The 16,411-nt window shown below is 42.4% G+C and overlaps 3 protein-coding genes and 1 pseudogene across 10 annotated transcripts in view; 2 read left to right on the top strand and 2 right to left on the bottom strand.

The window, feature by feature from the left end:
* LOC112659054 (phytanoyl-CoA dioxygenase, peroxisomal-like) overlaps positions 1 to 7,061 on the bottom strand; it is a 45,884-nt gene extending 38,823 nt beyond the window's left edge. Inside the window, exon 1 of the mRNA XM_049100777.1 lies at positions 7,017 to 7,061. The gene's annotated coding sequence lies outside the window, so the exon portion shown is untranslated. The remainder of the gene's footprint in view (positions 1 to 7,016) is intronic.
* The window catches only part of MCM10 (minichromosome maintenance 10 replication initiation factor), a 137,763-nt gene extending 130,630 nt beyond the window's left edge, over positions 1 to 7,133 (top strand). Inside the window, exon 22 of the mRNA XM_049100699.1 lies at positions 7,115 to 7,133. The gene's annotated coding sequence lies outside the window, so the exon portion shown is untranslated. The remainder of the gene's footprint in view (positions 1 to 7,114) is intronic.
* PHYH (phytanoyl-CoA 2-hydroxylase) overlaps positions 1 to 16,411 on the bottom strand; it is a 65,508-nt gene that overhangs the window by 36,402 nt on the left and 12,695 nt on the right. The window contains exons 7-9 of one of the 8 annotated variants that reach the window (XM_035713754.2): positions 13,750 to 13,899; positions 10,964 to 11,098; positions 8,128 to 8,439 (exon numbers count right to left, since the gene is read on the bottom strand). The exons of 5 other annotated variants lie outside the window; for them this stretch is intronic. In XM_035713754.2, coding sequence (XP_035569647.1) covers positions 8,386 to 8,439; positions 10,964 to 11,098; positions 13,750 to 13,899 — 339 coding nt within the window. In that variant the 3' untranslated portion in view covers positions 8,128 to 8,385. Of the gene's footprint in view, positions 1 to 4,412; positions 4,582 to 8,127; positions 8,440 to 10,963; positions 11,099 to 13,749; positions 13,900 to 16,411 lie in introns of those variants that run through there. 2 more of the 8 variants (XM_049100754.1, XM_049100748.1) reach the window with 2 other exon arrangements.
* Positions 16,078 to 16,382, top strand: LOC118353969 (40S ribosomal protein S26-like; annotated as a pseudogene).

The raw sequence follows: 16,411 nt of genomic DNA, 5'->3' as shown, positions 1-16,411 counted from the left end.
TATTTAAAGGAAAAAAAAAAAGTTGGTATTTCCCAACGTTGCAAACAAAGAATGAAAAACTCAGCACTGGAAATCTGTAACACTCTGAATTAAACAGGTTTTTTTTTTTTTAAAGATTTTATTTATTTATTCATGAGAGATATAGAGAAAGCGAGGCAGAGACACAGGTCGAGGGAGAAGCAGGTTCCATGCCAAGAGCCCGACTTGGGACTCGATCCCAGGTCTCCAGGATCACACCCTGGGCCAAAGGCAGCGCTAAACTGCTGGGCCACCGGGGCTGCCCTTAAACAGGCTTTTTAAGCCAGTTGGAAACCAAACCCCATTTTCTATGAGAATGCGAAGAGTTTCTCTCAGCTTTCGACTGGGAAGGGCAGGAATACCCTCCTTTCACCTGACACTGTCCATAGATGCCCAGGGAGAAGGCACCTTCCTCTTCCCCTCACGGAGACTCTTCATAAGAAGGGACCACGAGGGGCACCTGGCTGGCTCAATCACTAGAACATGAACCTGTTGATCTCGGGGTCGTGACTGCAAGCTACTCCTAGAGTGTAGAAGTCACTTTTTAAAAAGGTGGTAGGGGGACACCATTGCAGCTCAGTCAGTTAAGCATCTGCCTTCAGTTCAGGTCATGATCCCCATGTCCAGCTCCCTGCTCAGAGAGGTGTCAGCTTCTCCCTCTCCCTCTGCCCCTCCCTGCCACTCATGATCTCTCTTGATCTCACTCACTTTCTCTCTCAAATAAGTAGAATCATTAAAGAGAATAATAAATGAAAGGACCATGAGAGGCCCCAATAACGTGCAGCTGCCATGCAGAGCCCAGGGGACAAGAGAACAGCAACAGGGGGACACTTCACAGTCAGGCCACCTCCCTTTCCACAGCTCTTCACTGAGGGCTACAAACCAGACAGTGATAGAAAAGGACACGCAGCAGGGAGTGAGATGAACAGGTCCCTCCTCCCATGGCATCTATATTCTGTTGGAAGGATGTTAAATAATGACATGGGCACTGGTGCTTGACAGCAAGGTGCAGTTACAGAGTATGAGGAAGCAGAGGCGGGGTGGGGAGGCTGAATTTGGCCAAAGGTCTGGCAGCGGGTGTGCTCCCTCCTACATCTAACCCACTAGGGAGGAAAGCACTCAGCTTTGCATGCCTACCACCTGCCAGGCGCTTTATGTGTCAGCCACTTAAGTCTCACAACAATCCCTGAAAAGTAATGCCCCCAGGAATTAAAGATCCTTTAAATGATCATTATCCTGCAGATAATAAAGTGCCCAAGGTGGCAGAGCAATTTCAACGAAAAGGACGGTATTCCATCTCCAGTTCTGTCTGACTTCAAAAAATGAAGCCTCTTCTACTGCTTTCTCACTACTTGATCTCCCGTATAAGCCATATTGGCAATTTGAGCATGAAACACTCGAAATGGTCCCAAATCCTAGGAGTCGGGGCTCATATTTGTTTTTTTTTTTATAAAGGGTGTCATCTTTTATATTTTCTTGTGATATTTTCTTTGAAGAATATATTCCTCAAATATATTTCTTCATATACTTTCCTTTCCTGTTTCCTGGTTTTAAGTAATCTCTATCGCTTGAGCCCACGACTCTGAGATCAAGACTCACATGCTCCATCGGGCCATGCCTGCCCAGCATCTCCTACCAGTATTTTCTAAACTTCAGTGACTCAAGAGACATTTTACCATTTCTAGCATATGTTGCTAACTGCCCAATATTAGTCAATAATTTTCCTAAATTAACTCATGTCTTATCCTGATTAATAATATTCCTGAAGTCATAGGTTTGATGCACCAGCTACTTTTTCCAATACATATTGAAATAAATACCCAACTACTATATCGTACCCACCTCCTAAAAGTCATTGCATGAACCAGTAGGTGCATGGTGCACACTTGAGAACAGTGGGAACCCTGGAGGCCTCCGGGTACCCAGGGCCTCAGGCAACACAAGTTGCCTCTAACTTCAAGCTTTTCCTCCTTGATTGATGCTCACAAGTTCCATTTCCATTGCAAGACTTGAGGTTGGGAAGAATAGATGATTCAGGGACCTTGTCCCCCTTTGTCCCCAACCCAAGGGGCTGGACATGATAGGTGGCCTGCCTGTACAGTCTTCTCTCATGAGGAAAATATTCTTTCTTTTTTTTTAACATTTGTTTAAAGATCTTTTTAAATTTTAAGTAATATCCACACACAACCGGGACTCTTGGGTGGCTCAGGGTTGAGCCTCTGCCTTTGGCTCAGGGTGTGATCACAGTCCAGGTAACAAGTCCGGCATCGGGCTCTGTGTGAGGAGTCTGCTTCTCCCTCTGCCTATGTCTCTGCCTCTCTCTCTGTGTCTCTCATGAATAAATAAATAAAATCTTTAAAAAATAATAAAAATAAAACTAAAAGCATTTGAAATAAATGGTTCATAAACTGTGGTACATTGACACAATGGGATGCTATGCAGAAGTTTGCAAGTATGATATAGATATAGATACACGTGATAATATGTAAGTCATATGGGAAGATGTCTGAGGTCTATTATAAGTGGACAAAACACAGTGACAACCAGTTTGTTCCCGTGTTACACAAAAGGTGGGAACCCTGGAGGCCTCATCGTGATTCATCTAACACAAGTTACCTCTAACTTCAAGCTTTTCCTCCTTGATCGATGCTCACAAGTTCCATTTCTATTGCAAGACTTGAGGTTGGGAAGAATAGATGATTCAGGGGCCATGTCCCCCTTTGTCCCCAACCCAAGGGGCTGGACATGATAGGTGGCCTGCCTGTACAGTCTTTTCTCATGAGGACAATTTTCTTCCTTTTTTTAATTATTTATTTAAGTATTTTTTTTTCTAAATTTTAAATAATCTCCACATGCAACTGGGACACCGGGGTGGCTCAGCGATTGAGCATCTGCCTTTGGCTCAGGGCATGATCCCAGTCCAGAGATCAAGTCCTGCGCAGGCTCCATGTGAAGAGCCTGCCTCTGCCTCTGTCTCTGCCTCTCTCTCTGCGTCTCTCATGAATATCTCATGAATATCCTGAGTATCTCACTTGGTTAAATGTCCACCTCTGGGTTGGGGCTCAGGTTATGATCTTGGTCTAAGGATCCAGCACTGTGTCGTCCTCTGCACTCAGCAGGGAGTCTGCCTGAGGATTCTCCCTCTACCTCAACCTGTGCCTTGTCCCCTTCTCATGCCAAAAATAAATGCATAAATCTTAAAAAAAAAAGTGCATACCTCTTAAAAACTAAAAGATCCCCCATGCTCTACCAACTAAAGCAGCCAGGTTCCCATTAAGTCAAATTATCTACTAGCATTTGGGGTTATAATTTCCAAAATGTTCTATATGCAAAGTGCCCCTTAAAAAAAAGTGTGCCATGTGTCAAGGGACACATGAGTGGCTCAGTGTTGAGTGTCTGTCTTTGACTCAGGTCATGGTCCTGGGGTCCTGGAATCAAGTCTTACATCAGGCTTCCCACAGGTAGCTTATTCTCAATCTGCCTATGTCTCTGCCTGTCTCTGTGTCTCATGAAAAAATAAAATCTTTAAAAAACAATAAACAATCTAAAACCATTCTAAATAAATTATCCATAAACTGTCATATATTTATGCAGAAATTTGCAAGTATGATATAGATACATAAGTGATAATATGTAAGTGATATGGAAAGATGTCTGAGATCTATTATAAGTGGACAAGACTCGGTGACAACCAGTTTGTTCCCGTGATACACAAAACGTGGGGGGTTACGTATGCATTTTCATGGCCATGAAAGAATTCTAGTTGAATACACCTAAAAGCTTGGCAGTGAGTGGGGCTGAACGTTGGGAGACTTCACTTTACATGTTCTATATTATGTGGATAACTTTATAAACATGATTTATGCTTAAAGAATGAGAATTTTTTAGACAAGTTTAACTCTAAAGACCTACTTAAACCTCTACTACCAGATTCACAGAAACAAAAGCAACAATAAATGGATGTATAGTGAGTGGGATCTGCAATGTGACTCCTGTTGATATGCCCATATTCAGTGTGAGAGAGGCTCCCCCTCTCCACTGCAGAATTCCCGCCCTTCTCCACCAGGTTAATTACCAAGCGCCAGAGCAGGGTATCTCCACCTGGCCAGTATTGACATTTGGGGCCGGATAATTCATTAATTGGGGGGAGGGGCTGTTCTGTGCATTATAGGCTCCCTGGGCTCCATTAGCGGCATGCCCAGGCTCTACAGACCAAACCTTGTGACAACCCTACAGGGCTCCAGGCGCCACCAGATGTGCTCCTCCAACTGAGAACCACTGCTCTACAACCACCAGAGAGGGGCTCAGAGAAAGGAAAAGCAGCAATTCCTGGGGCAGGCATGTCGGTGGGCTGTTAACCTAAAAACAAAGAAAACACAGGAAGGTTCTCCAACCTCAGGGAGAGTGCAGTATCTGAAGAGTTCCTTGTCTTCTTGGAAGTCTTGGATCTTTGAAATCATCCTTTCACTTGGAATATATTCTGATTTTGCAATGGACACATCTCTCATTATTATCATTTGTTTTGGTTTCACCTCCCCTCTGCAGATCCTTTCAAACTGGTCCCTAGGAAATGAAATTGGCAGATGATGTCATTACTGCAGGCTCCAGGCACCTGCCTGGCCAGTTCTGTGGAAAGATCCACAAAGATTGAGCAGATGGTGTCTCTGCACCAAGTTGACCTCTAGGCTTAGGACATCATTATCCTGAGTATACCTAAAGGAAAGAAAACTTTCAAATAAGTCCAACTGAAAAATCACAACCCAACACTATGTATCAAGAACCTGAGAAATGTTTCTACTACTCTTCCATCCGGCATTTCTATTTTTTATTTACTCTAAGAAAATATCTGAACCTTTTTATTTAATGTCTAATGGTTTCTTTTAAGTTTGTTCATTTTTTTAAAAGTAATCCCTATATCCATATCCCATATGGAGTTCGAACTCATAACCCCAAGATCAAGAGTCATGTGCTCTTCTGACTGAGCAAGCCAGGAACCCCTAAACTCAACATGTATTTAGAAAAGGTCTAAATCCAAAACATTAACTACTGTCACCAAAAAATAGAAGAATAATTAATTACTTATGTCCACTCAATGGGATAGATAGGACTCGGGCTTTAAAAGTGAAGAGCATGTGCCCTGGGGTGGCTTAGTCGGTTAGGTGCAAACTGGTAATTTCACATCAGGTCATGATCTCATGGGTCCTGAGATTGAGCCCATGGCTTACTATGGCCTCAGTGGGGAATCTGCTTGAGATTCTCTCCCTCTGTCCCTCTCTCACTCACTACCCCTTATGCTTTCTCTCTCTTAATTAAATAAATCTTTAAGGGATCCCTGGGTGGCGCAGCGGTTTGGCGCCTGTCTTTGGCTCAGGGCGCGATCCTGGAGACCTGGGATCGAATCCCACGTCGGGCTCCCGGTGCATGGAGCCTGCTTCTCCCTCTGCCTGTGTCTCTGCCTCTCTCTCTCTCTCTCTCTGTGACTATCGTAAATAAATAATTAAAAAAAAATAATAAAAAAAATTAAAAAAAATAAAAAATAAAAAAATAAATAAATCTTTAAAAAAAATGAAGGACTTAATAGCATGGACAGTGCTTATAATAGTAAAATATACTTAGATTTGCACAAAACCAAGACACTACTTGAAATTAATGAAGAGAAATTTTTTTAAAAACATGTTTTTTAAGTGATTGCCTTATGTAATGGAATTATGAATGATTTTTTAAAATTCCTTTTATTTCTCTGATTTTGTAATTTGTTTTGTAAGGAATAAGTATGGTTTTTTAGGTGGGAATCAAATCCAGTAGATTTTATATTTTAATTTTATTTTAAATATAACAGATTTTATGTTTTATATTAAATCATACATTCTCAAAAAAAAATCATACATTCTCAGAAGAAATCAAAGTTGAAAAATCCAAGTCAGTTTATGCACAACTCAGAGCATCCCATCCATTAATTTACATCAGAATTGTGGCTCTATGATAATATTCCATGGATATCATGTCTTCTCCTACAAAGATAATTTAAGATAAACCAAAGATACTACCTAATAGAGCAGTATGACCACACACTAAGGGCTAACTTCAATGAGGTGTAACATGCCTGAATGTGAAATAACCGGGGTAGGGGATCCCTGGGTGGCTCAGTGCTTAGCACCTGCTTCCACCCAGGGCATGATCCTGGAGTTCCGGGATTCAGTCCGGATCAGGCTCCCTGCATGGAGCCTGCTTCTCCCTCTGCCTGTGTCTCTGCCTCTCTGTCTCTCTGTCTCTCTGATGAATAAAAAAATAAATAATCTTTAAAAAGAATTAATCAGATTATACACTTCTAAAATTTTTTGCCTTTCTAAATGTTAAAATACATATAAAAATTAAGTCAAGGTCTTCAACATTTTCCCTAGGTTTAATTAGAACAAGTCCAGGCAACAGAGGATTTTTATAATGAATTATTTTTTTAAAATATTTTATTTATTTATTTATTTATTTATTTATTTATTTATTTATTTATTTATTTACGAGAGAGAGAGAGACAGACAGACAGACAGACAGACAGGCAGAGGGAGAAGCAGGCTCCATGCAGGGAGCCCGACGCAGGACTCGATCCCAGGTCTCCAGGATCAGGCCCTGGGCTGAAGGAAGGCTCTAAACCACAGAGCCACCCAAGCTGCCCCATGAATTATATTTTTAATTTTATTTATTCTCTTTAGGGATGGAGGGAGGGAGGACAGGCAGGGCAGGGTGAGCAGAGACGGAAAGGGGCAAGCAGACTCCCTGCTGTGTACAGAGCCCTCCATGGGGCTCCATTCCATTATCCTGAGACCATGACCTGAGCAGAAATCAAGAGTCAGATGCTTAACACACTGAGCCACCCAAGCGCCCCACCCCCTGTGTAATAAATTCACCGGACAACATGATATGTTGTATTTTATATCTTAATTCCCACTAGAAAAAGCTGTATATATATCGTATGGTATTTAACGACCATTAGATCTACTTACTGGAATTGTGGAGGATGGAAGCTGTTTGGAGACACAGCCCCCGAAGTGGGGGTAAGCTACCTACTATATGAATTAAGGCAAATAAAATTAAATTTCAGAGTCAGCATTTTCTGGAACCCACAGTTGGCCCTGGATTAGCCCTCATCCGGGAAGACACACAGAGCTGATGACAGGTATGCGCCCTTGCTTCCATCATTTCAATTCACAAAGTCCTGAGGAGGGGCTGGAAGCCCCAAGACCTTTATCAGCATTCCTGCTGCCCAGAGCAGGTGGCCTGGACCCCTGGGCTCAGTAACTGGTCCAAGGTCACCCAGCAGAGAATGGCTGAGCCCACACTTGAGCCATCACTGTTTCCTTCATAGATTTCCCTAGTTTATTCTATGTGACTATCCTTCCACTAAACTGAACAAATAAACATTGTAAGGTTCATGTCTGAAGGTGAGGAGAGGAGCACCTGGGTGGCTCAGTGGGTTAAGCATCTCTGCCTTAGGCTCAGGTCCTGATTTAAGAGTCCTGGGGTTGAGCCCCCCGCCTCAGGTTCCCTGCCCAGCAGGGAGTCTGCTTCTCCCTCCCCTCTGCCCCTCCAAATCGCTGCTGCCTGTGCTTTCTCTCCGTAACGTAAATAAATACTCTTAAAATGAAATAAAACAAATTTCCCCAGTTTGTGCCCATTAGAAATCAAAACTAACAATTTCTCTGTACCTTGAGAGAGTTTAGGTTTCATTCATAAATGCTGAGGGTTTTCAGCTGCCTAACTCAATAAAAACTAGCAGTGGGAGTCACCTTTGTCTTCCTTCTTCAGCAAGAGAGAAAGGGATTTGGAAAGATCCTGTGTTTTTTTAAGGAGGCTGGCTGGGTTGGAGAAGTCATGCAAGGACTCCTGTGTCAGAGCATGAGCATCCACCTTTGTCCTCACTCCACAATACCGTTCATTAAACGTATGTGTAGAGGATAGTGTCTAGATCTGAGAAGTCTCTCATGCCATGAAATCAGTGGGTGGTGGGATTTCCAGAAGAGGGATGCAAAAAAGTCAGCAGACCCTGAGTTTCAAAGCATTCCTTCTTGCTTGGGCAAAGAGCTAACTGAATGAAAGTAACTGAACACACTTAAATTAGACATCAGTGACCTTTATTAGGTGCAAAGTAGTATTCCTGACAATAGTAATAGGCCACTGTTACACCTGTTCATCCATTAAAGCAACAGCCCCTCACCCAGAGCTAACCAGATCCCATAAAGTTCCCTGTAAGTGCGTTGTGATCTTCATAACAAGTGACAGGAAAGATTAGGACAGCTCATTAATAAAACATGTTCCACAGGCATCTTGATTCCTTTTGGTTTTTGTCTCAAAGAGCTCCAGGAGGCAGCTACTTCAAAGGTTGATCCTTCTTCCTTTCACCAGCCGGGCTCGATATCTAGACACCTCCTGGAAATAAAGCCAAATACAGTGAGTCCGTGGAACACTGGGAATGTGCTCAGCATAAGACAAGGTAGATTTCTAGCATCTACCAATAGTTAAATAGAAAAATTCTCCACAATGATCCAATCAGTAAATAAACCATATTCTAAGACTCCCAATAATTTACTTGTCAGTACGATCTAATTTAGATTTTACGATCTAAAATCATGTTGAACAGGGGTGCCAAGGTGCCCAGTGGTTTAGCATCTGCCTTTGTCTCAGGTAATGATCCTGGGTATGGGATGAAGTCCCTCATCAGGTACCCCAAAGGGACCGTGCATCTCTCTCTATGTCTCCACCTCTCTGTGTCTCTCATGAATAAATAAATAAAATCTTTAAAATAAAATAAAGCAAAATAAAATAAAATCGCATTGAACAAACTGAGAGAGCCAGACGCCAGTCAGCCTGTGCCAATTGGTGCTCCTCTTGACTACAGGTGTCCACAACAGGCTTAGCATGCTGTTTGGTCAAGAAGACCTGTACTCCTTGTCTGGCTTTCCTTTAGCCACTCGCTGCCTCATCTAGAGTGATCTGCTCCTCAGTGAAAATCAGGTCATGATTTGGTATTGGGTTGATTTGGTATTATTGCTTTATTCTTAATCAAACAACAGACTTTTGATTCAACAAGCTTTCTGGTTTCTTGTTTATTTTTGACAGGCAGCAAGGTCTGGTGGAATGCTTAATTTCAGAATTCAACCTGACTCTGAAATGTAGCTCTGTCACCTGCATCACTTCTGGTAGCCTCTTGGACTTTTCATTTTTTCCTTAGAGCGGGGAGGGAGGGGCACCTGGGTTGCTCAGTCAGTTAAGAGCCCAACTCATCTCAGGGTGGTGGGATGGACTCCGTGTTGGGGTCCTGGCTCAGTGGGGAATCTGCTGGAGATTCCCTCCCTCTCCTTCTGCCCGTACCCCCACCTCCTGCTCACGTTCTCTCTCTCTCTCTCTCTCTCTCTCTCAAATAATTGAAATAAATACTGGAGGCAGTTCATTCATTTACAACCCTGACAATCTGCCAACCAATATATGCTTTTTTTTCTGCTGCAAGAATCAGTGTGTTGCCCGGAAGCCCCACTTGACAAAATAGGATGCCTTCATAAAAGCGTTTTAAAAACTGGGTAGGGGATCCCTGGGTGGCGCAGCAGTTTAGCGCCTGCCTTTGGCCCAGGGCGCGATCCTGGAGACCCAGGATCGAGTCCCACATCGGGCTTCCGGTGCATGGAGCCTGCTTCTCCCTCTGCCTGTGTCTCTGCCTCTCTCTCTCTCTCATGAATACATAAATAAATCTTTTAAAAAAATAAAATAAAATAAAAAATAAAAACTGGGCAAAGAGAGAAGGACAAGACTTCCCACCATTGGCAAATGTGAAATGAGAGCCTCTTCTGATATGGGATAGATTCATAGGTTCTAAAGGGAGAAGGGGCCAAGGGGGAAGTAAGATTCTTCAGCTGGGAATGACTTTCAGAAGGTGATTCCCAGTGGCCCAGTAGCGTAGTGCTGGTGTGCGGTACTCTTCACAGTACTAGAGGGGCCGAGTTATCATTACATTCAGTCTACGTGGAGGTCCTGTCACCCCCTAGGAAAACATATATTGGTGATTCCTGCAAATTGAAACATAGGATCAGCCTCTTGGTTCGGAGGCTAAAATGTCTTTGTCTACCAGGCAAATATGTCTATTTCTTTGGCTTGACTGTAATTTGTCTGGGGATCATCAGCAGCACTGAATGCCCACTAGCTACACGCAACTACTTTACAAGTGTTGTGTATTAAGTAGCAAAGCATATGAAATAATGTCTCATGTCCCCTCTTGATAAGCATCAGTGGTTTCTGCCATCAGCTCCGTGGAACCCCAGATGCTAACTGACCCACCCAGAAACCTGCTTGAGAATTGCTTCTGGGACAGTTATTGGATCTGCATATATGTAAATACTCTGTTGTAGAGAAATTAAGGGAGGCCTATGGGTAACACCCCAAACCTTTAACTTTCCTTATGTGCATTCAGAAGGTGGCTTTTGTTGCTCACTTGCTCTCCTCCAGATCTGCTGTTTCCTTTCCTACCTGCCTGTCCTGGAACAGGATAGCCTACACAGCACAGGGCGGCCAAAAGACATAAAGAAGTCTGGGATGCTCAGGTGCCCCACGTGGGGGAAGCAAGTATTAGCTGAAATTCTCAGTGGATCTCAGCAAGGCTTCTGCACGGTGCTCTAAACAATGCACATTATGCTTCCAAATTAAACCAGGTAGCTAGAGTGCCTGGGTGACTCAATTAAGGGTCTACCCTTTTTTCTCAAGGTCCTGGAATTATGCTCATCATCAGGCTCCCTGCTCAGAGTAGACTCTGCTTCACCCTCCCCTCAGTCCTTACCCCCCACATTCATATTCTCTCTCTCCCTCAAGTGAATAAATAATATCCTTTAAAAGTAAACCAGATATGAGAATTATCAAGTATCTGAAGGAGAAAAGAAGTTTAACCTGTCATCTCACCCAAACATACCTTCAGGCTGGTGTCTTTCGGAATTCCATATAATTTATGTCCAATCCCTACAATATCCCTCTCAGTGACATCTTGACTGGTGCCTTTCACATCGATGTAGTGGCAGTCAGCACTGGCGAAATGGCAGGAAATTGCCTGTGCAGGGTGAAATGATTAATATTGGGGGAGAAAAATATCTGTTAACAGCAACAACCAAACAGAAAGACTTCTTTTAGAACATCAGCTAGTTCACTAGCATTTGATTTCCAGAATGTTCCATCGTGTCTTGGATTAGTCTCTTTGGGGTTCAATATCTTATCTCCCCCCAGGTACAGCTAAAGGCTGACTGAGAAATTCCAAGAGGTTTTAAACTCCCTGGGATACTTGTTTTCAAAATGGGCAGAGAACATAATGACAAGAGTAAGAGGACTTTAATTTTTAACATGTGATTTATCTAGCGAGTGCATGTCCTCGAGTCCTAAACAGGAATGGGTTCCAGGGTTCTTCATCCTCTTCTTAGTCACAGAAGTTAGTTACTCAGCTGAGTTTGTGGTGCTTTGTTATTTTAATGTCTAAAGATCAAGAAAAAAACACACAAAATACCTTGCGAAGGAAAATAATATACACACCCACTCCTGTCAAATCAAAAGAACATTTGAAGTCCAATAGCATTCATATACGGCACTCATCTTGTTTCCTTCTGAAGGTAAGAGGAGGTTACTTGGTTCTCCCCATTCTTAAAAAGGTTATCAGCAGATAAACTTAAAACTCACTTTCCTAGTCGCATGTTAGTTCTCTTGAGGTGACCTCACTTCTCAGAAGAGCTGCCTGCTTTGCTCACAACATGAAATTTCTAGACAGTGGAGTCACAAACTCCATTTCCCATGGAAGCCCCCACACACACCAAGGAGTAGTGACACCTGAGGCCAGAGGGGATAAGTACATTACCTATATGTGTTTTTAATTTTTTTTTTGTAAGGGTCCATCTTTTTTCAAATAAAGTAGTTGAAAATTGCAAAGTTAGGATATTATCATTCACATTACTTGGTTTTCTTATTATTTACCTTTTAGTTTCATACAGGAATCACTGTATACTATATTTTCAGGTTTTGACATGAGATCTTTCGGTATGTAGTTATCCTACACAGTTTATAATCCTGATCATATAGATAGTAATATAAGGGGATCCCTGGGTGGCTCAGCGGTTCAGCGCCCCCGCCTTCAGCCCAGGGCGTGATCCTGGAGACCTGGGATCAAGTCCCACATCAGGCTCCCTGCATGGAGCCTGCTTGTCCCTCTGCCTGTGTCTAAGCTTCTCTCTCTCTCTCTGTGTCTCTCATGAATAAATAAATAAAATCTTTCAAAAAAAAAGTAATATAATTTTCTAACTCATACAGACTTTCAGACTATTTGTCTTAGCATCCTGTTTTTACACACACATACACATAAAATTCCATTTTCATATCAAATTGAATTTTGACACCAAGGATACATGATAAAAGGCCCAAATTCATGAATCCCAAAAACATTCACATTATTTATGTCCTTGTGGCTGTACCCCTGCTTGTACAGTTCTGAGGGTCATGCTGGTGGGGAGTCTGATCTAAGAAACTAATATAAGTATTTAAAGTATAAATATAAGTATTTAAAATATAAGTATTTAAATATAAGTATTTAAAATTTTGGCATTAAAAAAATTTTGGCATTGTGTTCATCACAGATATTTTTTGCATTGATTTTGATTTTCTAAATACTGCCTTAAACTATCATTTAACTTGATTGTTGAGGTTTTTTAGCACCATCCTCCTAACCCCGTTATATTTTCCCTGGAGGAGAGGGCTTTCTTGCCTCACCCTCATCCTGGCCCTGTTGACCTGGTGGAAATATGAATGAACGGAAGATGAAACCTGGTAGCCTACCCTGCACCTAGGGAGACAATGGGTGTGTTGGTGTGACAAACTGGCACGCTTCACTCAACCCCAAAAAACCCCAATATATCGTAATAAGAGCCATGTAATGTGGGTAATGTCAGTCCACAGTGCTGTGAGATCTGCTAAATATTTGAGAAGAGAGAAATCTGGGAATATGGGAAATTTGTCAAATCTTAATGTAAGCAATGAAATCAATAGGTTTTTAATATATTCATAGCTAAGGGGCAAAAAACATGAATCACTGCTAAATCTTATTTCTGGGCAGCCAATTCAATATCAAAGCTATTATAAACTGCCGTCATAAATGGTTCCTTTATCCATTTCCCATTTTAAGATTTTAGTACATCAGCCATTGTTTCTGTCTCCAAAAGCACAGGCTGTGGGCTACCAAGTATGTTCTTTCTCTGAAGCAATTCTATGAATGTTCCTAATTCAGGATCAGTAGGATTGGGAAACTGAGGTCTCATGGCCTCCTACTGATAACTTAGCAAAAAAGCATGAGGTATCAAATATATTCCCTGGTAAATAAACCAGAGCAAGAGCAGTTTATTTTTATTTTTTTTAAGATTTATTTATTTATTTATTTATTTATTTATTTATTTATTGAGAGAGAGAGAGAGAGAGAGAGAGAGAGGGGCAGACACACAGGCAGAGGGAGAAGCAGGCTCCATGCAGGGAGCCTGACGTGGAACTCGATCCTGGGACTCCAGGATCACACCCCAGGCTGCAGGCGGCGCTAAACAGCTGTGCCACCGGTGCTGCCCCAGAGCAAGAGCAGTTTAGTTAAACATCACAAATCTCATAAAGTTTCACATATCTTGACATTTTTGCTTCTAACCTATTCGTCTTTGGAAAGCACGGTGATGTAATGCATACCTTGCGGTATCCTTGAGTTCTGTTCCAGCCTGATCCGTGGATGAGCAAAGGATGAAAGAAAACGGTGTCTCCTTTCTCCATCACGAGGTGCACGCGGGGGGTTTTTTCATCATAGTCCTGGATCCCATAGAACATTAAGTTCACGCCCCCCTAGAACACATAAGAGAACCCAACTCTGTATTTGAGGAACTCAATGACTAAAAATTTTATCAATGACTCATTAGGAAAAGCAAAGGTTTCCTAAGTTCTTCCAAGAGAAAAAGATAAATAGATTCTTAACAGGTACTGCAAATATACAAAAGCTTCTCAGATGTGTGGCTGTGAAAGTCACATTATGATATTAAAATCATGGATTTAGGGAGGCAAAGGAAGATGCTGAAATTTCTTCTTACCCTTCATAACTGAATTATAAATGAGGATCTAGATCAACGTTGCATTTTGTAGTTAACATGGAAGTCGCCTTTCAAGCCTGAATGTATAATCATCGTTTCCCAGGATGATATATTTTTGTAAAGATTTTACTTATTTAATCATGAGAGACACAGAGAGAGGCAGAGACCCAGGCAGAGGGAGAAGCAGGCTCCATGCAGGGAGCCCGATGTGGGTCTCGATCCCGGGACCCCAGGGTCAGGCCCTGCTTAGTCCAAAGGCAGGCACTAAATCACTGAGCCACCCAGGGATCCTCTCTTTCCCAGTATGATATTCTCCTCACCTAGAACTTTGCCTGAACCATTCTTCTATAACTCAAGAGTACCTCTAAGAAGCAAACTGTTCTCCCAAACCAGCAGAGAGTAAATCTCTATTTTTCTCAGCTCAGAAAGCACTGATGTCACATCCATAATTAAGAAGAAAAACTTTGGGGATCCCTCGATGGCCCAGCGGTTTAGCGCCTGCCTTTGGCCCAAGGCGTGGTCCTGGAGTTCCAGGATCGAGTTCCACATTGGGCTCCCTGCATGGAGCGTGCTTCTTCCTCTGCCTGTGTCTCTGCCTCTGTCTCTCTCTCTGTGCGTCTCTCATGAATAAATAAGTTCTTTAAAAAAAAAAAAAAAAAAAGGAAAACATTGTGTTTTTTTAAATAACTATTTCAAAATCAGTTATTACATTAAGTAATGGTTATGGGGGGAGGACGGCATCACATTCCTCTTCCTGAGGTTATGCCACATTCTCCTGGGGAAAGGACTGCTTTCCTGCTGGACTTCACTGGGGCTTTGATCCAGTGCACTTCTCTCCTGGCCAGGGTGGATACATGATCTAAGTCAATCTGACCTTCCTCTGTGGTCACTTTGGATCTGAGCAGAGGATGGAAGGCACTGGTTATGGTCAAGGTTCAGTTGCTCCCACCAGGTTCAGTTCCCACTGAACATGACCTCCACTTTCCTGTTCATCCGAGCTAGCCAGCCTTTCCATGGACTCAGCAGATACCTGCTACCCTCCAAAACACTCCCCTTGCCTTAAGTCAGCCACAGCCCACTTCTGTTGTCCGCATCAAACTTTCCCTAAACCTCAATTTAATTGATGAATCTTATAGTTTCAGACTTTTTTTTTTTTTTTTAGTTTCAGATTTTATATCAGAATCCAGACTCCAATATTTTCTTTGGCACTAATCTTCAGTGCAAGAATCTAACTAATGAGACAGAAGGCCTGAAAGCCATATTCTTTATTTCCTACAAACCACATTCATTCTTCCTGCCTTAACAACCCATGCTCTTCCCATTCTGACCATCATTATGGGGTTTCAAGACCTTATTGTCTCATACCTAAAACACTTATCACCTCCTCTCTGGTTTCTCTGCCTCTGGACTCTCACCTCCAGTATATTCTTCTCTAGGCCTCTAGATTATCATTCTTGAAGAACGAATTTGATCTCACCATTCATGGGCTCAAAAGCTTTCTGTACTCTTCCAACATCACTAGCTCTATCCATACACCATGCAACAGTCATGCAATGGAATACTACTCATGCTTCCCCAGAGTCAAGTACTAACTTCCTGTTATATAATGCATTCATGAAGGGTGCGTAACAAGTACTTGGCACTTGACGTTGGATTGTGGTATTGCAAGTGTTTGTCTTACTTCTGCAATTAGGCTTGATAATCTCAGATCCTATACAGCACCTACCAAAGCTCCCTACACTGATCAGCTTTCCAACACTTCATGAAGGAAAAATGGTTATTTTACCTGACATCCTTGAATCTTCCTTGATTCTAATTCCAAATCCTATAACGATGTTTTATTACGAAGGAAATGCCATCTCAATGTTAAAGCTCTTTATGGATACTGATTGAAATCAAAACAAAAAATATTCTGGCTCTTGGTCCCGTGCCCAAGATGGCTAAGAAAAGAACAAATAATGGTCGTGCCAAAAAATGCCGTGGCCACATGCAGCCTATCCGCTACACCAACTGCACCCATTGTGTGCCCAAGGACAAGGTCATTAAGAAGTTCATTCTTCTGAACATAGTGGAGGCCTATGTGCTTCCCAAGCTGTATGTGAAAGTACATTATTGTATGAGTTGTGCCATTCACTGCAGGTAGTCAGGAATCGCTCTTGTGAAGCATGGAAGGACCAAACACCCCCACCCCAATTTAGACCTGCAGGTGCTGTCCTACAACCTTCACCGAAGCCCACGTAAGGAGCTAAGTCCTTTTTTTTCCCAACATG

The sequence above is a fragment of the Canis lupus genome, chromosome 2 (genome assembly GCF_003254725.2).
Source record: "Canis lupus dingo isolate Sandy chromosome 2, ASM325472v2, whole genome shotgun sequence".
NCBI classification, from domain to species: domain Eukaryota; kingdom Metazoa; phylum Chordata; class Mammalia; order Carnivora; family Canidae; genus Canis; species Canis lupus.
The sequence above is the reverse complement of the archived record's forward strand: the minus strand, read 5'-3'. Positions and strand labels throughout refer to the sequence as shown.